We start from the raw sequence: 27,389 nt of genomic DNA, 5'->3' as shown, positions 1-27,389 counted from the left end.
CTCTTACTCACAAAAAATACTAGATGAATGGTTTCCTGCTGCTAATTTTAATATTTATCAAACCAATGGTGGAAATGAATTTTTAATGCAAAATAACTGTTTCAGAGTCTAAAAAAATTGAACACACTGGGCTTTCAACACTATATAAATCTGTATGAATCCCAACCTACTGTACAGGAGAATAATGGATTCTTAATTGAATCTGTGCCTCAGAGCAGAAGCATGATTTCTAAATGGAAAATCCTACAGAGGTGGCAGTGAGAGATGAGCTTTAGCGAGATGAATTATTCCAGGAGAAAGTAAAAGAGGAAATCATGTTAGCAAATGGCTTTTTCTTAAAGATCCCTAATAAACCATACACAAATTGTGTGCAGTGAACTACTGTGTTTACTCCCATCTTCCTGGTCGTGGCGCTGTCTCCTGTGTCCTGATCTTTACTAACTGTGGTCTCCAGGGTTTCCTATGTGTACACAGCACAGTGGTGATACTATTCATTTCTCTAAAAAACAGTACTGTGAGCCCAGGATATACCATCCAGAGTTCTCAGAGACTTCAGTCCTGTATGCTTCTTATGCAGCACAACAATCCTATGCTTTCAGGGCTCGCAGCAAGCCCAGGAATAATTTAGTCCAATACTACATTTCACAGATAAGAAAACTGAGGCTGGCTGTGGTGGCTCATGCCTGTCATCCTAGCACTTTGCGAGGTCAAGGCAGGAGGACTGCTTGAGCCCAAGAATTCGAGACCAGCCCGGACAACACAGTGAGACCCTATCTCTAAAAAAGAAAAGTCAAGAAAAGAAAAAAATTGGCCAAGCAGCCAGACGCGGTGGCTCACGCCTGTTATCCCAGCACTTTGGGAGGCTGAGGTGGGTGGATACCTGAGGTTGGGAGTTTAAGACCAGCCTGACCAACACGAAGAAACCCCGTCTCTACTGAAAATACAAAATTAGCCAGGCATGGTAGCACATGCCTGTAATCCCAGCTACTCGGGAGGCTGAGGCAGGAGAATCGCTTGAACCCAGGAGGCGGAAGTTGCAGTGAGCCGAGATCATGCCATTGCACTCCAGCCTGGGCAACAAGAGCCAAATTCTGTCTCAAAAAAAAAAAATTAATAAATTAAAAATAGGCCAGGCATGGTGGTGGATACCTACAGTCCTAGCTACTTAGGAGGCTGAGGTAGGAGGATCGCTTGAGCCCAGGAGTCTGAGGCAGCAGTGAGCTAAGGTTGCACCAGCCTGGGCAAAAGTTAGACCATCTCGAAAAGAAGAAAAAAAAAAAGAAAAGAAAACTGAGGCCCAGAGAGGAAAATACCTTGCCCAGGAAGGTCACACAGAGAGTTAATGGCTCTAATCACAAAGGGTAAGCATTTTGACAGATTCATGAACTCTTGGGTAGCTCCGTCTTGAGCTCTGAGGACCTCCAAGTCATTTTGTAGCCTGAAGTGCCAATTAAACCAGAAGAATCATGGACTTACTATTTATAGGTAGGAGCGAAGAAATTAACTAGGCCATGAAACCTGGGGACACAGGAGATCTTGTCTCTTGAGATTCACCTGTAACATTCAACTTCTATATTTTAAGACAGAACTTGGGTAATGCAGTCTCAATTTTCCTAATACTGGACTTCTTTGGGTTGCAGTCTTGATGAACCACACCTACTACAAAGGTTTTTGCACCATAAGACAAACAGATGACCCCACTTCTTCTGGTAGATGCTGCCATTACCCAGTGGACCGGTTTATGATTCTTCCAAGCATATCCGTTTATTCAAAAAGACCTAAATCAAACCATTTTTTCTGTTATTTGGAGAGCTTTAGCCAGCAATACAGTCAATACGCATTCACTGAATGTACAAGCGAAAAGGAGAAAGGAAAGCTATGACTGTTTTTAAGAGAGATACCACGGGTTTGCAATTATCTCCCATTTTTCATCTTTTTATTGTTCAGAGTGGCTTTCCCCTGTACTGCCAAAATCAAATAACTCTCAGGAGGCCTACTGGTATGAACAAAGGTGCTAAAATCAAAGAACTTCCAAGTTTCAATCTGCCAGAGACTGGCTGTGAAGTACTGGGGAACAGTCATTTAGCCTCTCTCCATCAGTTCCCACTTCTGTACAGTGAGGGTAAAACTATGGCGGCACCTCTCATGGGTACTGTGTGCATTGGCTAATTAAAGCTAATTAAGCCCCTGGAAATAACCAGAAAATAGTGTGTAAGTGCTGAGTATTTATGTGCCACTAACAGTCACAAAAACTCCCAAGGGACAAGATTCTGTGCAGACAGCACATTCTCTATTGGTGATTACTAATCACCCACTGCTTACAAAGAAAAGTACTGTGTTTTCAGTAACAGGGTAGGTTGAAAAAAAAATCACACGATTTTGTTCAACACCACCATCTTTATTCAAAAATATATATCTATGAGACATTTCAGAATATACTGCTGCCGACGACAGCCTATACATCTAAATAAAGTCCTAAATTAATATACAAATTTAAGCTTTGAAAATATTCTTTAAGAAAAACAAACAAAAAAGAAAAACAAGGGAAGATTGACATTTCTGAGGAATATGACCTAAAGGAAAGGTCCTTTGAGGCCTACTGATGCCCTAAGAAAGAAAAAACACAAAAACAAAAACCACCCACCCCACCCCACCCTACTAAGTCACCATTCATACATACAAGGAGGAAGGTTCATTTAAATTAAACAAATGAAGTAAGCACACTTTGGGAGGATGTGGACAGCAGAATTAAGATTTAAAAAACAAAAGCATTTCATCAAAACAAAAAACTAACTTCCTCACAGGAAGTTCACTAGTAACAGGTATTAAGAGGCCAACACATTCATTTACATAATTGCTACAGTTTCATTTCTTACTTTTGCTGTAATAATTATGCACCAATTGCTGGTCAAAGATTCAGTTGGATAAAACAGAGCCGTGAGCTAAATCCATTCTGTTATATTTTCATCTAGCTGATCAAGTATCTATCATACTCTTTTAGCTGGTTTGTGGCTGGTCAGATCTCACTTCCTTGGTGAAAACATAGTGTCCAAGATGGGCCTGCTCCAAAACACGCTCATCTATAAAGCAGCACACCACTGAGGGGGTGGGGGGAGGGGGGGAGGAGGTTGGGGGTGCAGCAGCAGCAAAGATTACAATTTATCTTGCCATTTTAGTGATGTCACCTACGGCCTCTGGAAGAAAAACCTTATAGACTCATTAACAGTGACGGAACAACAGGCAGTGACAATAAGCAAACAACACACAGTCTGAATTCAAATCTGAATAACAGCTCAAACACTACCAGGTTCTACACAGAGTTAAGCTGAGTATCTGCTATGACTTTTCCCTGTTCTTACTTCATGACAAGCAGGAGAGCTTCTGGAAGGGAAGCCCGTAATGCTTTCTAAACATAGGTTACGTTTCGAAGTGTTTAACATGTAAAATTACACGTAATTTTTGGTGATCCTGGAAAAAGCAACTCAGATTAATGGACATTACAAAGTCCCCTCCATTGGATTCCTTTTTATAGAGTTTGGGCTTCAGCCTCTGGTCTATAACTCCTATTACATTATTGGGGCAAATTGTTTTCTGCCCTTTCCAATGTCAAAAATAAGCCTGCCAAATTAGAATGACCTACAGTTGGCAGACTGAACCTTTACTACAAGCAAGATAAAAATCGTCTCTAACTACATTATATAGTCATAACGTTAGCTGGCATGATAATAGAATTAAAACCCCCAATTATTATCTCTGACTCCCCACTTCCCCTGCTGAGATGAGCTAGTCAATAACATCTGACACAAGTACTCCCCACTGAGTAGGGACAAGGACCTGTGCAGGGGCGTGACCTGACAGACCTGCTCAGCGTCCCATTTGCAGTGATGTTCGAGTTTAGTCACATACCGTGGACACGCACCCAGACAGCGGATTAAACATTAGTGTGTACCCAACTCCCAGAAGAAAGGGTCCAAGTAACACCCACGCAGAGCCCGGATGCAGCACACCTGGGTAAGGGGCCTTCATCTTTTGGGGTCCACCAGTGCCTGCCACTCCTAACAACTGCCTTCACACCCACCAGGGGTCAAGGCACCCTGTTTTTCGGAACTTGCTCTGGCAGTGGAGAACTGCAGCTTGAGAAGGTTGTATCTAGGAACTTGAAGCAAATACATTACTTTTAATTCATGCTTGTGATCCTTGTTTTTCTGTCTCTGAACTGTGCCTTTATGTTCCAGATTAGATTTGAATCTTATTGCTAGATTCTCCAATCTGTTTACAAAATAAATGCACCTAATCTTTGACTGTGCATCACTAGGAGAATGGAAAGGGAGGATCAGAGATTTGGCAAACTCTGTATGGCAACGCTACAACAGCTGTGCTCCAACCTTTTGGGGCAGATGTAGCCAGGAAAGCCAACGTCTCCAGGATAAATACCTCAGTGGAAGCCCGCACCAAACTTGAACAAGCCCAGCTCAGAAAGAAGCAGTTGCTTTTGTGACAAAACGCTGTCTTGAGAGACAACATTCTTTTGAAAGCTTCCAGAAGTACACATGACTTTCCTAACTTCTTAGGTATAAGGAGAGAGCCAAGAATGGAAAACCAACAGGGGGGCATGAAAATACAAAGTCGGAGAAAAAGTCTGTAGTCTTTGCAAATATGAATATAAACCGGATTCCAGTCGCCGCTGTTCTGAACTGTGCTCAAGATAAGAGGCTGAAGAGGAGAATCAGAGTCTGTGGTTCTTTCTTGAGGCTGGGGGGCTGAGTGGAAGAAGGGATAGAACCAGGGGCTAGAAGGTTATTTCCAACCATGACTTGCCCTCTTCTTTCTGCTGGTACAAACAGAAATCTGGGACATGACACCTGTCCTAGTCAGTTGAAAACAGGTCCCCAGCAGAGGGCAGGGGGGCCAGGCCCCCTGTTACGTTGGGCAGCAGTGAGAGGTCTGGCAAGCTCTGAATATGAGACTTCAGTTCCTTGCGGACCTGGGTTACCCGCGCAAGCTTCTGTTTGTATTCCTAAGGAGACAAAGAGAAGACAACAGCGTTAAGTCTGTGCACACTGAGGGCAGGGCATGCTGCTGCAGCTGGGGCAGCTGCTCTCATCCTCGTGTTCTTCCTTGTCCCCACCAGCCTGCCCACCCTGTTCAGCTATATTGCAAAGCTAGAGTTTCAAACTCTCAAAAGGCAAAACTTTATATCAAAAAAGGAACGCAGAGTACAATACCGGCAACAATGAATTAAATGGCATTCAACTTAGTACTTGAGATTTGGAGTAAAAAGAAGTGACATTTGGTATCTGCCTTCTCTTTTTGTTGGTTCTCAAAAGTTTCAAAATTTGTAAGTTTATGCCTTAAAAATAAAATACAGACACCTGAGCTTCACAATTTCTTTCCAGACTCCACCTAGACAGGGCTAGAAAAAACACAATAAAGTGATGCGTTCTATGTTAAAGCTTGGAGATTAACCTAGATTTATCATGTTTTGCAAATAAGTACTACAGAAGCTCAAAATACCCCACTGCTACTCCCTGCGACCAGGACCTGCTCATCCCATGACTGAGTAATTGCACTAAGTCCTTGGTGAGGCCTTCCAATAGTCTCCTGACCCCTGGGGCTCCTAAAACGCCAACAGACTTCTCTTCCGAAAGCCCAGCTTTCATGAAGCCACTCCTTTGAGAAAGTGAAGCATAGCACCCCACTAGCTCCACAAGCTGGTCCTTCGGAGCAGAGCTCAAGGTCTTGTCAAATCAGCCCCTGCGCAGATGTGTTTCTCACAACCTCCCAGTCCTCTGTGTCTGTGTGGACCATTTTTTCAGGATTCCCTCCAAGCCTGGAGGGGTCTCTCTCTTCTCCTAGCCCTATAAAACCTGGCCTCCACTCCTCTGCCTATCTGGGCTCCTCCTCTCTAGGAGAATCCTTGCTCTGCATCCAGGAGATGACTTCTCGTCTCCTCCTGCTCCAGAGCTCTTCCTCACACAGGGTGTGTGCCTGAGCCCCTAGCAGGTTGCTCTGTGCTCTCTCCACACATGTGAGACTCCTATGTTCCTCTAGAATACGAATCCCCTAATGATAGGAATGGGGTGTATTTTTTTTCTTTCTTCAGCTCCCAGAAAAAGGTACTCCTGATAAATCTGCAGAGACATATAGAAAACAACCCTAGGCCATATGAAGTCTGGGGCTGCTGGCCCCCTTAGGGCTTATTTTTTGTCCTCTTGGTGTCTCTGCAAGGATAAGCAAGTCCCTGAGGCTGGGCCCTTGATGAAGAAAGCCCTTTGTGCAGGAATGTAACAAGAAGCACTGGGCTGAGATGCAGAGACCTAGGCTTCGTCCTGGTTCCGCCTCTAACCTGCTGTGTGACCGTGGATGTGTCCCCTCTTCCTTATCTGAAAGTGAGGGACTTCTTTTCAAATTCTAAATTCCTTGATACCAGATCCCTGATGCGCACCTGAAGAGTCAGCAGGTGGAAGCTAATGAATGGGCAGAATAATGAGGCAGGAAAAAGGCCAAATAAAGAATACTTAGTTCAAGTTTTAAGACAAAAGTCCAAGCAAGGAGAGGAGGGAACCAGGCATATCCTCTCCCCATTACTGCAGGCAGTTGGTCTCCCACCCACAGTGAGAGCTCCTCAGGCAGAGACGGGTGGAGTGTGAGCTCTCCTAGCAGTCCATTTCTTTCCTTTGTAAACTTAGCACAACTAAAATGAAACAATGACAATGACTCCCACATTTAACTGGTAAGCTCCTGGAGGCCAGGACCAGACCCATCTGCTTCCCCCAGCATCCACCAGGTTCCGCAGTGTCCAGCAAATAGAAGGCACCCAGCACGTGCTGAGTGAAAGAACAGTATCTAAAGCATCACATCAGGTGAGCGCGCCACATGAAGCAACCTTCCTGACTCTGGCTAATGGTCACCTTTCACATTCTTGAAACTGAAAACTATTTTCAAATCTGAGGATCCGATCCCCCTTTCTCCCATAGTACTTTTCTTCCTGGCTGTATATACTTCAAGGGAAATTAATATAAAGGATGAAGACGACTAATTCTCTATGTCTGGACATGGATTCATCTAATAAACTTCTCCGAATGGTACGTACAAAAAGGGTAAAATAGCAAAACTACTACAAAACAGGGATTTCTGTCCCCTGCTTGAATGCCCTGACCAAAGCTGACAAAGCCACCTCAACTCAGAGCCATCCACTCTTGGCAACGAGGGAGCCCTTCAAGAGCAGTCTGAAAACCACCGAGTCTCTAGCAGCTGAGCTGGGATCAGAATCCAAGGATCCTTACTCTTGGGTTATCATCAGACCATCCTGATGTTCACTGAAGTTAAAATGGAATGCACTTTGATCTAATTAGACACCACCTTAAGTTCAACTCTCTGCTAGGCAATTTCTTTCTTTTTTTTTTTGAGACGGAGTTTCGCTTTTGTTACCCAGGCTGGAGTGCAATGGCGCGATCTCGGCTCACCGCAACCTCCGCCTCCTGGGTTCAAGCAATTCTCCTGCCTCAGCCTCCCGAGTAGCTGGGACTACAGGGCAATTTCTTAAAAATCCCAGTTGTGGCCATGTGCGGTGGCTCACACCTGTTAATCTCAGCACTTTGGGAGGCTGAGGCAGGTGGATCACCAAGGGTCAGGAGTTCAAGACCAGTCTGGCCAACATGGCGAAACTCTGTCTCTACTAAAAAAATACAAGAATTAGCTGGGCATGGCGGTGCAGGCCTGTAATCCCAGCTACTCAGGAGGCTGAGACAGGGAGAACTGCTTGAACCCAGGAGGCAGAGGTTGCAATGAGCTGAGATCATGCCACTGCACTCCAGCCTGGGTGACAGAGCAAGATTGTGTCAAAAAAACAAAAACAGCTGTGTCTGTTTGGAATGGGGGGGTGGGGATGGGGGATTCCATTATGCTTAGGCTGATATTGTATTCTGGACATCACCAAAGAAACTCATTTAATTAAAAAGAAATGTGTTCCACTTGAAAGCTCTGTCTTCAGGCCACTATGAAAGTGGACAGATCCTGCCCAAGGCTCTTCCTACCACTGAGTGACTCTTCTCACAGGGATGCCTATTGTGAGAGCAGATGTAGGAAGAAGGCATCACTAGAGAAATAAAGACTGAGAGTGAGACTGTCACTGAAAAGGATTAATAAACATTAAGGCTGGCCTGGGCACGGTGGCTCACGCCTTTAATCCCAGTGCTTTCAGGGGCTGAGGCAGATGGACTGCTTGAGGCCAGGAATTTAAGACCAGCCTGGGAAATACAGTGAGACCCTGTCTCCACAAAAAATAAAAAACATAAAACACTGAGGCCGGTTTAAAAAAAAAAAAAAGACCTGTAGGCTAAGAGGTTTAAATGTATCAGTAAGGATGCCTGGGTATGTACTCTGAATAGTCAAATACAGGTAGCAACCACCTTTAAAACTGTTAAAACATGTATCTGCTTAGCTGGGGCAGTCAAATGACCCAGATTAATTTTCTGAAGAGAGGCAAGCAGGCTAGAATTCATGGCAAGATCTGATTAGGTCAAATTTAGGCTACAGTAATTTTTATAGTTCCCTAAATAGACTCAAGTAGTAACTACTGTGATTTCCTACTCCTCATCCCTGCTTTTAAAAACAGATTCAGGCTTTCCAAACAAAGTCATCTGTAAACCTTGCCATGGACCAACAAAAAAAATTAACGGTGACTCCAGGCTAGACACAGTGGTTCACGTCTGTAATCCCAACACTTCTGGAGGCTGAGGCAGGTGGATCACTTGAGCCCAGGAGTTCAAGACCTGTATGGGAAACATGGCAAAACCCCATCTCTACAAAAAATGCAAAATTAGCCAAGCGTGGTGGCATGCACCTATAGTTCCAGCTACTCAGGAGGCTGAGCTGGGAGGATTGCTTAACCCCAGGAGGTGGAGGCTGCAGTGAGCTGAGATCACACCAGTGCAATCCAGCCTGGGTGAGGTGAGACCCTGTCTCCAAAAAAAGAGTGACTCCAAACCAAACTCCCCCAAATACAACTCTGGCCTTTACCTGCCTCCAAATTTCCTGGTTCTTAAGCTCTCTCAGTTGGGTCTTGCAGACCCTCACTAGCTGCCTTTCCAGGTTATTCTCTTGGAATCTGGACAGATGAAGGAGAAAGATCTTAGGAAGATCCAAGAATCTCATGTCTCAACTTACCAGCCTGCCTTCTCACACAAGAGCAGTTCACGAGCTCTGCTGCCACAGGGCTCCTCAGCCACTCCTGCTCTCAGAAGAAATCCCACAAAAACCAACTCCAACGTGATGAGACCCACTCAGATTCTTCCACCTTGTCTAAGTGTGCTGCATTCCACAATCTCTTTAGTACACCAAGTACCACTCAGGTAGAAAAATGATGTGCCCAGGTGGTCACATGCTCCTTGTTTCAGATACTTCATTCTTGTATGTAACACAGGACTAACCATTTCATCCAACACCCACGCTCCCCTGCCTAGAAATGAAATTCAAGAGCTCCAGTCCTGTGCCATTTATAGCTGCAGGATGACCCTGCTGCAGCGTTCTTGCCCATGAGTCTCCTCTCCCCACCATCTCACTCTTCTCAACCACAGCGCACCAGGCTCTCATGTTCAGAGGGTGCCTTTCCTCCACAACCAATCTTAAGCAAGGGAAGACAAGGCAAGCCCAGGCAGTCTGGTTGATATTCCTCTCCAGTGCATGCATAATTTATACTGAGAGGTGGGGGGCTGAGGTGCGCCTTCCATTTAGCTGCAAGTACCTACTGCGGCAACCCTGCCCAGCCCAGAAGAGCCGTGGGGAACCCTGAATAGGGAACAGTCATATCTGACTTGCTGCAGCAAACCTGTCTCAGGATCCTCAAGGAGGGGGTGTGGAAGAGGTGGCAAGCACTTTTAAGAAACTGCCTGGGTTTATTTGATTGCCAAGAAGTGTTTACAATGTAGAGTTAGGTAAGGTCCAATGTGTAGTTCTGAGATAAAGCCTAGGATTTATGCTCTTGGCAAAGCTTTGCAATCTTGCCTCACAGACTGTCTAAAATTGCAGGAGAAAATGTGTCTATAACATTCTCCTGCTTCCTGTGGATCCAGCTGACACCATGAACTCCACCCATCACGAAGCACCCAGACAATTCACTGAAAGGAGCAGGGCTTACACATTCTTTGCCTTTTTTGGTTAGAAGAATAAGCCAGACCTGACACACTGCAGATTAGCTCTGGGATAAGAGGGCTAGAATGGCAGGGGCTGGCACTGCAATGACCTTTCTATAAGAATTTCATTTTCAAAACAAACAAAATGATGAGTATTTCCTCCAGCAACACATGTAAGAAACAATAATCAAAATGTAAACATTGTTCTTCTTGCTAAGAAACACTTACATATGAAAAAAATATGCTAGAAATAGTGCCATGGGCAGGGGCTTGACATGATTAAGATTTCCAGTAGAGGACTCCTGGAAATCCCCATTATCTTACCCTGTTGTGCTACAGGACACATGGTATATCAAAATCACCCACTGCTCGGCTACCCCCAATTAGGAGTCATAAAGGGTTATTGTGCATGAAGCCGTTTATGAAGACCCCTGTTTTAAAGGTGACCTGCCAAAAGGAATTAAAGTCAAAGGACTGCTTCATAGTATGAAGGTTGAAAGAGCCAAGTAAAAAGGTGAAGCTGACCCACACCCCACCAATATTTAACATACCTGCCAAGCCGCCTCGTCCTGCCAGGAGGCTTACCCCTTGCTACTAAGGCCATACAACATATACTTGAAAATCACAGTTTTTTTTTTTTTCTTTTTCCGAGATGGAGTCTTGCTCTGTCGCCAGGCTGGAGTGTAGTGGCACTAATCTTGACTCACTGCAACCTCCACTTTCCGGGTTCAATCAAGTGATTCTCCTGCCTCAGCCTCCTGAGTAGCTGTGATTATGGGCACGCACCTACTAAGCCCAGTTAATTTTTGTATTTTTAATAGAGATGGGATTTCATCATGTTGGTCAGGACGGTCTTGATCTTTTGACCTCGTGATCTGCCTGCCTTGGCCTCTCAAAGTGCTGGGATTATAGGCACAAGCCACTGCACCCGGCCAATCACAAATTCTTAAACCACAATTTCACTCACTGATTCACTTATGTTTTTAGAAAATACAATAAATCAATATTTGGACTGAAAATAAGACTGCTGTTTTTACATTTTCTTCAAAGATCCAACACGGGAACAAAAACCCAATCACTGACCTGAACCTCTCCCCCAGCCAGCTCCACACTCCCCTATGACCTAGTGGCAGCTGTGACATTTTGAAATGATGTATTCTGGGGTGTCATAGCATGGCAGGAGCTGCTAAGACACTGGGTAGATACAAGGAAGAGAAGAAATTGTGGTTCCGATCCCAGTACTCGGGGCCTCTCAGCTCCACCATCAAACCCCATAATTAAGGTACACACAAAGTATTTCCCAAAAGGAAAAATGGCAAAATGGCTATAATGGGAGGAATGTTCTTGGAGCAGAGCAGCCATCCACAGGAAAAGGAAAATGGAAGCAAGCTTCTTAAACCTGAAATTGTACCACAAAGCATTCACAGGGTACTGCTTTCTCCCCAGAGGCACCTCTACACAAAAGGTGATATAAGGGAGCTTCTATTGCCACAAAAAACACCCAACCTCACAGCAGAAGCAAGGGGAGAAGGAAAAGTTAGTGTCTACATTTACTAAACTAATAAAAACAAAACCAAAAAAGGAAAATACATATTAGGACCGGGCATTTTTCAAGGCTTAATATAATTATAAAGCTAAATTTTTTTTTCCTTTTTCCTTTGTTCTGACAACATTTAAGATCTACTGTTCTGCCATGTGTGTACCTATGCAACAATCTTGCATGTTGTTCACATGTACCCCAAAACCTAAAATGCAAAAAAAAAAAGAAAAAAGATCTACTGCTTTAGCAATTTTGAAATATACAATGTATTATTATTAACTATGGTCATCAAGCTGTGCAGGAGATCACTAAATCTTACTACTTCTCCTGTCTAACTGAAACTTGTACCCAAAGGTAATTTTAATTGAGTATGAGATCAACATGTTGACCAGTAATAATAATTATTTTTTAATAATTAAAAGTGACTGAAAAATCTGGAATCAGACTGAAAGGTCATTAAGGGCACTCCAGAGAAAGGAGGAATTTGATGAAGCAAATTTTTTTTTTAAAAAAAGAAAGAAAAACAAGAAAGAAAGAGAGAAAGAAAAAAGAAAGAAACAAAAAGAAAAAAAGAAAGAAAAAAGAATGAAGGGAGAGGAAGAAAAAGGAAGAGAAAGAGGGAGAGAGAACGGAGTATTGCTTTATTGCCCAGGCTAGAATGCAGTCTAAAAATGGGTATTGAAAACCTCTTTTATGCCAATAATTGTGCTTAACAATGGAGACAGGAAGGAATAAGGGAAGAAAATAACAAACAAGCAGCCAACCAATATTTCATTTAAACCTATGAAATGCTATGCAATTACTGAGGAGTGATTTACTTCCGATTATGTAGTCACTTTTGGAATAGGTATGATGTGGTACTGATAAGAATGTGTGTTTTGTGTATTTGAAGTGGAGAGTTCTATAAATGTTTATTAAGTTTACTTGTTCCGGGTCTGAGTTCAAGTCCTGGATATCCTTGTTAATTTTCTGTCTCGTTGATCTGTCTAATATTGACAATGTGATGCTACAGTCTCCCACTATTATTGTGTGGAAATCTAAGTCTCTTTATAAGTCATTAAGAACTTGTCTTATGTATCTGGGTGCTCCTGTATTGGGTGCGTATATATTTAGGATCGTTAGCTCTTCTTGTTGCATTGATCCTTTTACCATTATGTAATATCCTTCTTTGCTTCTTTTGATCTTTGTTGTTTTAAAGTCTATTTTATCAGAGGCGAGAATTGCAACTCCTGCTTTTTATTTATTTATTTTTGCTCTCTGGTTGGTAAATCTTCCTCCATCCCTTTGTTTTGAATCTTTATGTATCCTTGCATGTGAGATGGGTCTGGATGCAGCATACCGATGGGTTTTGGCTTTTTATCAAATTTGCCTGTCTGTATCTTTTGACTGGGGGATGTAGTCGATTTAAATTTAGGATTAATAATAATATACGTGAGTTTAATACTGCCATTTGATGCTAGCTGGCTGTTTTGCCCATTAGTTGATGTAAATTCTTCATTATGTTGATGCTCTTTACTTTCTGGCATATTTTTGGAAAGGCTGATACTGGTTGTTCCTTTGTATGTGTAGTGCTTCTTTCAGAAGCTCTTGTAAAGCAGGCCTGGTGGTGGTGCAATCTCTAAGTACTTGCTTCTTCACAAAAGATTTTATTTTTCCTTTGCTTGTGAACCTTAGTTTGGCTGGATATGAAATTCTGGGTTGAAAGTTCTTTTCTTTAAGGATGTTGAATATTGGCCCCCATTCTTTTCTGGCTTGTAGGGTTTCTGCTGAGAGATCTGCCGTAAGTCTGATAGGCTTCCCTTTGTGAGTAACCTGACCTTTCTCTCTGGCTGCCCTTAGTATTTTCTCCTTCATTTCAACCCTAATGAATCTGACAATTATGTGCCTTGGGGTTGGTCTTCTTGAGGAATATGTTTGTGATGTTCTCTGTATTACCTGGAGTTGAATATTGTCCTGCCTTACTAGGTTGGGAAAGTTTTCCTGAATAATATCCTGAAGAGTATTTTCCAACTTGGATCATTCTCTTCGTCACATTCAGGTACACCTATCAAACGTAGATTAGGTCTTTTCACATAGTCCCATATTTCTTGGAGACTTTGCTCCTTCCTTTTTATCCTTTTTTCTCTAATCTTGTCTTCTCGTTTTATTTCACTAAGTTGGTCTTCGACCTCTGATATCCTTTCTTCTGCTTGATCAATTCGACTGTTAAAACTTGTGCATACTTCGTGAAGTTCTTGTGTTGTTTTTCAGCTCTATTAATTCACTTATATTCCTCTCTAAATTGTCTATTCTCGTTAGCATTTCATCAAACCTTTTTTTAAAGTTCTTAGTGTCTTTGCATTGGGTTAGAACAAGTTCTTTTAATTCACAGAAGTTTCTTATCATCCACCTTCTGAAGTCTACTTCTGTTAATGGAACACACTTGTTCTCCATCAGGCCTTGTTCCGTTGCTGATGAGGAACTGGGATCCCCTGTAGAGGGAGAGGCATTCTGATTTTGGGTATTCTCTGCCTTTTTAGGCTGGTTTCTTCCCTTCATTATAAATTTATCCATCTGTCATCTTTGTAATTACCAACTTTCTAATTAGGTCTCTAAGTGGACGTACAACTTGTTGATTCCCAGTGCCGAAATCTGAGCAATCCACTGCGCCGGCCAAAACAGCGGCGTTAAGATTGATGGTGCTTTTCTGCCCAGGAATCTCCAGTCTGGCTCCCTTCTTGAGTCCATCCTTCAATCAGCTGAATAGGCGACTCTGCCTTCCCAGAGCTCCAAATGTCGGCCAAAAGGGGACCCAGTACCGCTTACTCTGCACCAAGAACCGCCGCGCCGGCCACAGGAGTTGCGCTGGCGACCCGTGGGGCTCCTCCGCTGGGAATCTCCTGGTCTGTGAGCAGCAAAAATTCATCTGAAAGTGTGGTGTCCTCTCGTTCTCTGCACTTTCACTGGGAGCTACAATCCCGAGCTGCTAGTGATACAGCCATATTGGATCTCTCTCTCTGAAAGCTAAATATTTTCAATTTAACAGATGTTCATAAAATGCTTTACAAAGATACATATTCAAAAATGAACCTCGATCCTTCAAAAATCCTTACATTTATGGAATGGGGTCCCTCATTACATGAAACCAGTAAAACCAAAATACTAAAGTATAAGACAAACTATTTAGTTTTTTTAAAAAGTAAACCATCAAAAATGTATGCTTTATACAAGTAACAAAGACCCCACAAACTAGCTTCTTTAAGGACTATTTTAATGGAAAGCCAGGTTATTAATTTTTGTGTAGACAAATATCAGAGGTATAGACAAAGGTTTCTCATTTTAAGCCAATACTGGTCGAGTCAAGCATTCCTGGAGGACAACTGAGAAACAAAATGTAGAAAGGAAAAAGACAAACACAAAAAATTTATTTTTTGTGTATGTGCTTGTGTACTTGGTTGCATCACATCAAATTCTTTTAAGCAATGTTTATTTTAATTTTAAGTGCTGGCAGGTCTGCCCTGGTTAAGACGGTCTGTAGGTTACTATACTATATTGGAATACAGGTCTCTCAATAAGCAATAAAAAAATTTCAATTCCTTTCCATTAACAAACAAGAAGGCAATGCTTCCTAGTTCCTTCAAATGACTGGGAGTACATCACATCTTCTCTACTGGAGGGAGATGGCTGTGGCAGAAGTCAGAAAACACAAGTTCAACCTTTATACATACAAACTAGAAAACCTAGAAGACATGGATAAATTCCTAGAAACACAGAATCTCCCAAGACTGAACCAGAAAGAAACTGAAACCCTGGACAAACCTACTAAATCAGTAATTTAAAAGCCTACCAACCAAAAAAAGCACTGGACCAAATGGATTCACAGTCAAAATCTACCAGCCATATAAAGAAATCCTGGTACCACCAATCCTACTACTGAAAGTATTCCCCAAAAATCAAGGAGGGACTCCTCCCTAACTACCAAAACCTGGCAAAGACACAACGAAGAAAGAAAACTTCAGGCCAATCTCCCTGATGAACACAGACGCAAAAATCAATGAAATACTAGCAAACCAAATCCAGCAGCACATCAAAAAGCTAATCTACCATGATCAAGTAGGCTTTATTCCTGGAATCAAGGTTGGTTCAACATATGCAAAGCAACAAATGTGATCCATCACATAAACAGAACTGAAAACAAAAACCGCATCATCATTTCAAGTTTCAACAGATGCAGAAAAGGCTTTTGATACAATTTAACATCCCTTCATCACGTTAAGTGTCCTCAACAAACTAGGCATTGAAGGCACATATCTCAAAATAAGAGCAATCTAGACAAATCCAGAGCCAACATCATACTCAAAAGGCAAAAGCTGGAAGCATTTCCCTAGAGAACCAGAATAAGACAAAGATGCCCACTCTTGCCACTCCCGTTCAACATAGTACTGGAAGTCCTAGCCAGATCAATTAAGCAAGAGAAAGAAATAAAAGGCATCCAAATAGGAAAAGAGGAAGTCAAACTATCTCTCTTCACAGATGACATGATTCCATACCTAGAAAACCCTGTATCTTCCCAAAGACTCCTGGTTCTGATAAATAACTTCAGCAAAACTTCAGGATACAAAATCAATATACAAAAACAAGTAGCATTTCTATATACCAACAATGTCCACGCTGACGGCCCAATCAAGAACACAATTTCATTCACAACAACTGCAAAAAAAAAAAAAAAAATACAGCTAATCAAGGAGCTGAAAGATGTCTATAACAAGAATCACAAAACACTGCTCAAAGAAGTCAGAGTCAACATAAACAAATGGAAAAACATTCTATGCTCATGGATAGGAAAAATCAATATTGTTAAAATAGACATACTACCTAAAGCAATTTACAGATTCAATGCTACCATTCCTATCAAATTACCAATAACATTCTTCACAGAATTAGGGAAAAAAACCTAATCTTGAATGTACAACATCTACAAACAAAAACAAAAACAAAGAGAAAAAACTATTCTGAAATTGATTTGGAGCTAAAAAAGAAAAAAGCCCAAATAGCCAAAGTAATCCTAAGTAAAAAGAACAAAGCCCGAGCCATCACGTTACCCAACTTCAATCTATACTATAAGGCTAAATAAAACAGCATGTAAATGGCACAAAAATAGATACAAAGACCAATGGAACAGGGTAGACAACTCAGAAATAAAGCTGCACACCTACAAGCATCTGATCTTTGACAAAACTGATGATAAGCAATGGGGAAAGGATTCCCTATTCAATCAATGGTGCTGGGATAGCTGGCTATCCATATGCAGAAGATTAAAACTGGACCCCTTCCTTTTATCACATATAAACACCAACTCAAAGTGGATTGAAGACTTAATGTAAAACCTAAAACTACAAAAACCCTAGGAGAAAACCTAGGACATACCATGCTGGACACTGACTCTGGCAAAGACTCCAAAAGTAATTGCAACAAAAACAAATTGAGAAGTAGAATCTAATTAAACAAAGAGCTTTTACATAGCAAAAGAAACTATCAACTGAGCAAAAAGGCAACTTACAGAATGGGAGAAAATATTTGCAAACTATGCCACCATCAAAGGATTAATATCCAGAATCTATGAGGAACTTAAGTCAATAAGCAAATAACAACCCCATTAAAAATGAGCAAAGGACCTGAACTGACACTTTTCAAAAGAAGACATACATGCAGCCAACAAGCACATTTAAAAAGTTCAATATCACTAATCATTAGAGAAATGCAAATCAAAACCACCATGAAATACCATCTCATACCAATCAGAATGGCTATCAAAAAGTCAAAAAATCATCTGGGTGTGGTGGCTCATGCCTGTAATCCCAGCACTTTGGGAGGCCAAGGCAGACGGATCAGCCAGGTCAAAATGGTGAAACCCCATCTCCACTAAAAATACAAAAATAAGTTGGGTGTGGTGGCATGCACCTGTAGTTCCAGCTACTAAGGAGGCTGAGGTAGCAGAGTCACTTGAACCTGGGAGGCAGAGGTTGTAGTGGGCTGAAATCACACCACTGCACTCCAGCCTGGGCAACATAGTGAGACTTAGTCTCAAAAAAAAAAAGTCAAGAAATAACAGATGCTGGGGAGGCTGTAGGGAAAAAGGTACACTTATAAAGAGCTGGTGAGAATGTAAATTAGTTCAGCTACTGTGAAAAGCAGTCTGGAGATTTCTCAAAGAACTTAAAACAGAATGACCATTTAACTCAGCAATTCAAATACTGGTTATATAACCAAAGGAATATAAATTACTCTACCATAGAGACACATGCATGCATATGTCCATTGCAGCACAATTCACAATAGCAAAGACACTGAATCAACCTAGATGCCCATCCATTGTAGACTGGATAAAGAAAATGTGGTAGATATATACCATGGAATACTATGCAGCCATAAAAAAAGAATGAGATCATGTTTTCTGCAGCAACATGGATGAAGCAAATCAAATACCGCATGTTCTCACTTACAAGTTGGGAGCTAAACACTGAGTACACATGGACACAAAGAAGGGAAAAACAGACACCCGGGACTACTTGAGGGTGGAGGATGGTGAGGACTGAAAAACTACCTATCAGGTACAATGCCAATGACCTGGATGACAAAATTATCTATACACCAAACGCCTGTGACATACAATTTACCAATGTAACAAACCTGCACATGTACCCCCTGAATAAATAAATAAAAGGTGGAAAGAAAAAAAAAAGGAAATCCAAGTCAAATCCTACACTTCCCCGTGCCTACAACATGTGATAACCTTACATGAGATGGGAATGAAAACAATGGCTATGCACTGGGGGAAGCCTGGGTGAGACCAGGCACTTGCTAAACTGTTCCATGTGAATCAACAGATCTGACAAGGGAAAGAACACTCACCCCTCCCAAGTTCTATTATTTTATGAGTGATATTTAATCTTCCTGATTTATAATATGTCAAGAAAAGACATGCAGAATTGAAGAAAAAGAATTATTAATGGGAAACAAAATCCTTTTTCCCACAAGCCATTTGATTATATCCTTAAAATTTAGCACATTTACTAGAAGCTGCCGCGAGAAAAGGAAAGGATCTTTAATCAAGGGCACCTCTTTCTCCTTCAAGGTCTACCTGTAATACTGGAAAAAAAAGATCACAGAATTTTTTTTAATTTGGTGGTACCATAGTCAAATCAGTCCATCAAGCTATAGGCCTAGTGAGAAGTCCATCGAGCTACATCGTCAAACTGGAAGGAGTCCCCATCAAAGGCAGACACTGATCATGTCTATAGATGAACCAAGTGGCATTGGTACTTGGCACCCCAAGATGAGGACAGTGGGCCAAGAATCAGGAGGGGGTTGGACATGCCTGAGTGACAATACAGACCACACTTTATGGTCTGGTAATAATCCACAAACAGATGGACAAACTATGTGGTGCTCTGAAGGAAAAAGCTAGGGAGCTAAGAGTGTATGGGGGATGGGGGATTGGGGTGGGGTCTGAGGAAATACTGTTTGACATGAGACAGAAATGGTGAACAGGAATTAACTAACTAAGGATAACTGATGGAAAGTAAAGCAGGGGAGAGTGTCCTGGGCAGAGAGTGGGGACAGCATATGTAAAGCCTGAGATCAAAGGCCAAGTGCAGACAAATGCCACGGGACAAAACAAGAGATGTGGCTGAGGGCAGCAGGGGTCAAGTCATGGGGAGTAGGAGGAGACCGGGCCAGCAGCTGGGCCCATAGTCTTTTTTTTTTTTTTTTTTTTGAGACAGCCTGCACTGTCAACCAGGCTGAGGTGCAGTGGCACAATCATGATCCTGGCTCATTGCAGCTTTGGCCTCCTGGGCTCAAGTGATCTTCCCGCCTCAGCCTCCCAAGTAGCTGGGCCTACAGGCATGAGCCACCATGCCCAGCTCATTTTTAAATTTTTGATACAGACAGAGTTTGCTGTGTTGCTCAGGATGGTCTCGAACTCCTGGACTCAAGTGATTTGCCTGCCTCAGCCTCCCAAATGCTGAGATTACAGGTGTGAGCCACCACACCTGGTCTCTGGGCCCATATTCTAAGAACTAGGAATAATGAGAAGCTATTTAAATGTTTAAACAGGGAAATGACATGCTCAGAGCTGCATTTTGAACACACCATGTGAAGAATGGATTACAGGGCGTAAGAGCAGATGCAGATGGATCAGTAATGAGGCTACTGCAAGGATCCAGGGGAGAGATGATGAGAGTGGACAAAGGTGATGGAAGTGGAGACAAAGACAGAGAAGGGAGACAGAGTCATGAAAAATTGAGAGGAAGCAAAAACCACACTGGCGTGGTGCCTACTCAGCTGTGGGAGATGGTGGGGTGAGGTCAACCTGGCAGAGGCATGGCAGAGAAACTGAAGGAGAGACTGTGGCAAGGGGGCCAAAGCAACAGATTTGGGAGCTGGAAAAAATCAGGAGAAATACTGCATGAGGCCTAGTGTCTGATTTTGAGGGATGGTACTGTCACTCTCCAAGCCAAGGAAAGAGAAGGAAAGGAGAGGTGAGAAGGAAGAAGACGGTCTGTTGCGGCCATACTGTTTGAGGTGCCTGTGGAAATGAGATGTATGAGCCTGAAGTACAAGGAAGGGGTCTGACCTAGAGATCTAGAGGTAGGCCATCGACACCCAGGTAGTAACTGAAGCCAGCCTAAGTGTTAAGCACTGAAGGAAAAGGTCTAGGCCGGGCATGGTGGCTCATGTCTGTAATCCCAGCACTTTGGGAGGCCGAGGTGGGTGATCTCCTGAGGTCAGGAGTTCCAGACTAGCCTGGTCAACATGGTGAAACCCCGTTTCTACTAAAAATACAAAAATTAGCTGGGCATGGTGGCATGCACCGGTAGTCTCAGCCACTCAGGAGGCTAAAGCGGGAGAACTGCTTGAACCCAGGAGGCAGAGGTTGCAGTGAGTCAAGATCGTGCCACTGCATTCCAGCTTTGGCGACAGAGTGAGACTCCGTCTCCAAAAAAAAAAAAGGTCCAGAATGAGAAAAGGCTAAAGGAATGGGAACATTTACAATACAGGAATGGAAAAAAGCTTATTGAAGGATGAAAAAGCAGACACAGCAGCAAAGGGTGGTACACAAAAATCAGAAAAGGCAAATACATTGTAATACAGTAGTATTAAATGCTGCAGAGAGGGCCAAAAGGAGAAAAGGAGTCAAGAGACACAGACTAAAAAGTACCTTTTGGGTTTGGGATTAGACCACTGGGAGTCGGGGGTGGGGAGTTCCGAAGACAGCCACTCCGGTGGAATGTAGACATGCATGCCAAGCCGCAATAGGCTGAGAAGCAGCGGCAGCAAGGGAAGTGGAATATGGTGGTAGTTATAAAGGAAGGGTGGTGCAGAGTGTACGCTCATGTGAATGTGATTATTTCTTTTAAATACTGGAGAAACAAAGCATGCTACATGCTTAGGACACCTTCAGCTAGTTTACTGGAGAATTGTCATGTGGACAGGAAAATAAATTGGCCCTAAAGGTCCATGTGACAAGGGAAGACTAACAACCTCAGATCAGTTAAGGTGTTGGACTCTCTTGCCCCAGGAAGGTAAATTGTTACTTTATCAATGAACAGCCACATCAAAGATAAAAGGCTGGGAGGACCACTAGCTTCAGTGGAAAAAGCAAGAAAGAACTTGGAATATGCAAAGCAGATCTACATCACTGCCCCATCATTGGGGTAAATGGTACCTTAAAGGGAACAATTCCTACTGAGTCTATGCTCCGCAGAACAGACACACTGTGAGCAAAAGGAAAGGACTGGGAAAAGGACGTCATGAGTCAAAGTGGGATGAGTTCATTCATAATTACTGTCCAAACCCCAAGAATCCTCAGAAAGGCTGGTAAATTTTTGTTGAGTTGAAGTTTGCAAAGTTATTCTACTTAAAATTCTCAAAGTAGCTACTGGCTGAACTAAGCAAAGAGAGCTGACCATACTTCTTCCTACAGATGTTTAAAGATAAAGGACCTGAATAAGAAAGAAAACAAAGGAGGCTTGCACAGTCATCATGACCACTGGCTGGTACCATCCTCTTCACATAAAGCATGCCACATCTTTGGGGCTCATGGCTTTCTTCTGCAAAGGTTTCACTTAACTCCTGATTATAATCAGAATACTTTGCCCTGATTTCAGAAAACGACTGTTTCTGATTTTATTTCAAGTCTAACACTTTAGAGACAGAACTTCCAAGATTGCAAAGTATGCCACAATCCAATTTTAACTTTCTTCAAAATCCCAATTTGAAGTGGGAGTAGAAGGCCCACCTTAATAGTAGTAGGAACACTCATAAAGACCAAAATAGAACCTTGCTCAAAATAACATGCACCCACTCAGTCAAGTAGGCAGCTCAAATTTCTGCAATCTGAACCTTGCTCTCAAAATTATGCTCACTCAAGTCAATGTTATAATAAGTATGTGTTATTCTCACACAGCTGTCTCAAATGTAAACAGGATCATTTAAAAGCCAGAAGAGAGCTCCATCAGTCTAATTAAACTATTCTGTTTATTCCTTCATAAAACAAAAGATTAATCCTTAACTTGTGGAGAGGTTTATATAAAATAAGTTCAATGAAGTCCTAGACTGGTTAAGATGCCTTGGGAAAGGCAAGAACTCCTACAGCAGGAATGCATTCTGGTGGCAGAGACCGTAAAATGTATATGACCTTCAGTGTACTTAAAAGAGAAGCAGACATCTGCACATACACATAGAAGCACTTCTAGAAATCTACAGGAAGAAAATAATGCAAATACTGAAAGTCTAAAGCTAAGAGACAGAGACAGAGAGAAACATATAAGCGCTCAATATGAATAACCATTGACTAACCAACCACAGGTATTCAAGCAATCATTTACAATGTTTATAAAGTTTTTATTTATATGGGGAAATAATTATGTCAAGAAAAAAAAAAACATGAGAGACTTAGACTCCCACACAATAATAGTGGGAGACTGTAACATCACATTGTCAATATTAGACAGATCAACGAGACAGAAAATTAACAAGGATATCCAGGACTTGAACTCAGACCCGGAACAAGTAAACTTAATAAACATTTATAGAACTCTCCACTTCAAATACACAAAACACACATTCTTATCAGTACCACATCATACCTATTCCAAAAGTGACTACATAATCGGAAGTAAATCACTCCTCAGTAATTGCATAGCATTTCATAGGTTTAAATGAAATATTGGTTGGCTGCTTGTTTGTTATTTTCTTCCCTTATTCCTTCCTGTCTCCATTGTTAAGCACAATTATTGGCACAAAAGAGGTTTTCAATACCCATTTTTAGACTGCATTCTAGCCTGGGCAATAAAGCAATACTCCATTCTCTCTCCCTCACAGAATCATGCATTCCCAAATCACTCACAGAAACTCATGCATCAACTCCAGAAAAGTCCTCACATATTGGAGGGAAACCAGTAGTTAAAAAAAAAAAAAAAGCTCCCATATCAAAGTAGGGATGAAAAGGCAAGGGAGAGCAAGCAGTGAGTAGCTGCTTCATGGGAAAGGACTGAGCGCAATGCCCCATAATCACCTGGCAGCAGACTGACCTGTTTCAACAACTGTTCTAACAACCTGGGTACTGACAGAGATGCCAGCCTACGGAGGAGAAGCTGTATGCTAAGGAAGGGCAGTGAGTTTAAAGGACTTGAGGGGAGGGGGCCAGCTCTAGGCAGGGCCTCGCAGCTCCCAGGGGAGCACAGTGGATGATCACTGTAGTTAGGAGCCAGAAGATTCAGGTAGTGGTCCTCACTGGCTTCCTCTGACCCTGAACTGCTCATATAAACCCAGAGCTCTTACCTAAAATGACGATTAGATCATCTGCTCCCATCTGTCCTTATCATAATGGACAGTGAGATACTGGCTTTGATTATCACAGGGAAGACAGAATATACTCCAAAGGTGACCAAAAAAAGGAGCTCTTTATCTCCCCCTACTGCCTGGCCAATTATTGAAACAAAAGCTTCTAACCATCTGCACCCTGCAGAGAGGTGCTGCCAAAAACAACAATCTGCCATCATTTGGTTTAGCGCCCCCTCAGCTGTGGCCAAAGAATTTCTCAAGTTGTTAGAAGCAAAATACAAACATAAATTTGAAGTCATAAGGCAATGTTGAATTCTGAACCGTTTCCCCCTTCCCAGCTGTGTTGTCTGAAGTCAGAGGCTCTACTGAGTAGTCACTACAGCCAAGGCGGAGGTGCCAAGCTCAGGAGAAACAGCAGTAGCTGTAAGTTCATGAGCCAATTTCTCCCCTCCTATCAGACCAAGAGCATGAGCATGGGTACAGGGAGGAGGGTACCCAATCTCGGTGGCAGAGTAGGTTTTCACACTTAGAATGCTTTCATGCAACCATTTTATGATCCTACATAAAATGTCATTTCTCTACAACAAGATTCTTGGGAATTGTTTAAATGATTAAACTTTGGCTACTATTCTGTGTACGATGTCTTCCTGCTGTTGATGTCGCAGAATCAAAATTCTGAAATCAAAACGAAAGTACAAATCTGATGAAGTTACCAGATGTCTGCCTTGGACTCTATCCTGGTCTGCAGCTAACTCTCCCTCTGAGTGTCTTCATCAATTCAGAAGTCTGATTATATGATCTCTAAGGTTCTGTCCAGTTCAATAATCCTGCTAATCACTTTACCTAGATATCCAGGCCTCCATGTGTCACTTTACTTTGTAAAGCTGCTGTTGTGACTGTGCCCTAATAACTTTACTGAGTGCAGAAATACTCGAATCTTCTAAAGGTGGGCGTTAACACTGACAACTGAATGGTGATACCACTGCCCTTCATCTGTGGTCCTGATACCTAGACAGGGCTTTATAATGTCAAACGGATCAGTAAACGACACTCTAGGATGCTTTTTTAAATTCTGCAGCAGAAATGAAAGACTTAAATAACTGCGAAGGCATCCCCTGTTCATGAGTTGAAACACTTAACATTGTTAATGGCAATATTCCCCAAAGTGACCTACAGACTCAATGCATTCCCTAATAAAATTTCAATGACCTTTTTTGCAGAAATGGAAAAGGTGATTGTTAAATTCATAGGGAACTGCAAGTGGTCCTAATATCCAAAACAATACTGAAAAAGAAGAACTCTGAGGACTCATACTTCCTGATTTTAAAACTTACCACAGAACTAGTGATGGAGACAGTGTGGTATCAGCGTAGGATAGGCATATAGATCAATGGAATAGAATTGAGAATCCAGAAATAAACCCATATATCTATGGCCAATTGATTTTTGACAAGGGTGCTGGGCATTCAGTTGGAGGAAAGAGTCGCCTCTTCAACAAATGGTGCTCGGACAAATGGGTATCTACATGCAAAAGAACGAAGTCGGTCCCCCCCGCCGCCGCACCTGCATATCACACCACATACAAAAATTAACTCAAGGACGGGCGAGGTGGCTCTGCACTTTGGAAGGCTGAGGCGGGCAGATACCTGAGGTCAGGAGATCGAGATTACAAGACTAGCTTGGCCAACATGATGAATAGTGAAACCCCATCTCTACTAAAAATACAAAAATTAGCCAGCCATGGTAGCAGTCGCCTGTAATCCCAGCTACTCAGGAGGCTGAGGCAGGAGAATTGCTTGAACCCAGGAGGTGGAGGTTGCAGTGAGCTGAGATCATGCCACTGCACTCCAGCCTGGGCAACAGAGCAAGAGTCTGTCTCAAAATGAAAAATAAACAATAATAACAGTTAAGAAGGTAAAACTACAGATTCCTGACCTTTTTTCTTGCTTTAATACTTGTACAAATAGGTTTCTTTCTCACACACACAGACACTTTTCCACACGTACTGATCGTGCTAATGGAACATGTCCATACCATGCTTTATTCAAACTGACAAGACAGAAACTCCGTCCAACCCACTCAGACTATCTTATAAGCTCTCAGTAGACACCTGGGAGTAATGCGTCACCTCTGTCAACCACAAACATACTTTCTCTTTGCTCTGGAAGTGAAGTTGGAAGGCTTTTCTGGCAGCTTTGGCCTTTGCTTTTTCAAATGGGCTTTCTCTTATGCCCTCCACATTCCCTAATCTCCCCTTTGGGCTGCTATTTGTGCCTCCTTCCACATGCCTGCTTTTCCATTTCTAGGTTTTTTTCATGTTCATGACAAAAACATTACAAACAGATTTTCAGCAGCATTCCTTCCACCCTTGCCTGGTGTTTAAGGGCCAATATCATAGGTCAAAGTCAATCATGACACCCAGAAGCGAAAGTCAAAAGCAAAAAAACCAAAACAAAACAAAAAAATGAACGATTATCTCAAAACAAAGCATAATTCTACTTAAAGGAAAAAAGAAAAGTAGCAAAAGGAAAAAACCTACAGAAATTTCTAAAAATGGTTACCTTTCCGTACTAACATATTCTTTACAACCAATCATTAAATCAGATTTGTTAAGCCATTTTTAATGCAACCTAAAAAAACAAAACCTTTTCTCTATTAAAAAAAGGTTACATCAAGTGATGGATTTCAGTCACAAACATTTATTGAGGAACAAATACATTCCTGGCACTGTGAGAGCACTCAAAGAGCATACAGTCTAGCACTCTGGGAGACCTGCTGAAGGCATTATGGTTTCAGAAACTGCCCATGATTTGGTAATTCTCACATTTTTAATAAGCATCTGATCAAATTATTATTAGCATCTTCATTTTTTTCTTGGTCATTTCAATGGAGACACAGGTGAGAATACTTTCCTTACTGACAACCGTTCCTGAATTCTCTATTAACCCCTTGCTTGCTGCTGTTTCCCCCGACTCAAGTGTAAGCCCTTTGAGGGGAGAAAAGCATCTTGTTCATCTTTGTACATCTGGCTGGCACAGGCTTTGCTGACTCCCTGAATGAACAGGTAGCTTCTTAAACAGCACAGACCTTAATCCCCCACTGGTAGTCTCCAGCACCTCCTTCCCACATCTGCTTTGTTTTTTTTTGTTTTGTTTTTTGTTTTTGTTTAAGATACCTGCCTGCCCCAGTCTAACTGCTCCCCATTTATAAACACGCTTCTCTTCTTCAACCACTAGTTCCTTTTACAAAAAGGTTTTATTGTTTTATTGCCTGAGAGGAAGTTTGGACTATCTCATACCACAATCAGAACTGCCAAATGCCTCCTTAATCTACATTATGTACAGTCAGTTGGTTTGGTTTTATGTTCACCTTTGTTGTTTATGCCAGAATATGATTTCCTTGAGGGAAGAAATATAGTCTCCTCCTTTGAGCCATAATTCCCTCTCCTACATCCTAGGCTCTGAATCATCACATGCCCTATCCTGACATAAAATTCCTTCCATAAAATTCACCGACATAAAATTCCCAAGTGAAAGAGAAAAAGATACTTATTACATAAAGGAAGATATCAAGTTAAGAAGGAAAGGACAAAGAAACCTAAGTATGTTAGAGCTTTGGGAAGAAAATGGACCCCCAAGAAAATAACCACATCTCCAAAGAGTTCTGAGAATTCCATGTACGTATACACTGAAGGCAATGAAAGGATAAAAAAATACAAGATTTAATTACCACTCTGATTTGGCAGTTTTAAAATGGACTGGCTGTGTTACAAAAATGAATGTTAAAAAAGTAGGTATACTTTATGTACTGCCCCATCATGCAGAGACTTTTGGACAATTTGAAGGAATTCATAGTATTCCTGCATCTTTCAAGTGGCACATATTTAT

The 27,389-nt window shown here is 42.0% G+C and overlaps 1 protein-coding gene across 3 annotated transcripts in view; it reads right to left on the bottom strand.

The window, feature by feature from the left end:
• Positions 1–2,379: 2,379 nt before the first annotated feature.
• RPRD1B (regulation of nuclear pre-mRNA domain containing 1B) overlaps positions 2,380–27,389 on the bottom strand; it is a 58,762-nt gene continuing 33,752 nt past the window's right edge. For 2 of the 3 annotated variants that reach the window (XM_012455040.2, XM_064382426.1), the window contains one exon: positions 2,380–5,017. In XM_012455040.2, the coding sequence (XP_012310463.1) occupies positions 4,868–5,017 (150 nt within the window). In that variant the 3' untranslated portion in view covers positions 2,380–4,867. Of the gene's footprint in view, positions 5,018–9,168; positions 14,677–27,389 lie in introns of all 3 variants that reach the window. The other variant, XR_010344542.1, reaches the window with a different exon arrangement.

Source organism: Aotus nancymaae, unplaced genomic scaffold (genome assembly GCF_030222135.1).
Source record: "Aotus nancymaae isolate 86718 unplaced genomic scaffold, 86718_ANA_hifiasm-v0.15.2.pri h1tg000029l, whole genome shotgun sequence".
Classification (NCBI taxonomy): Eukaryota; Metazoa; Chordata; class Mammalia; order Primates; family Aotidae; genus Aotus; species Aotus nancymaae.
This window is presented reverse-complemented; position numbering and strand designations above follow the sequence as displayed.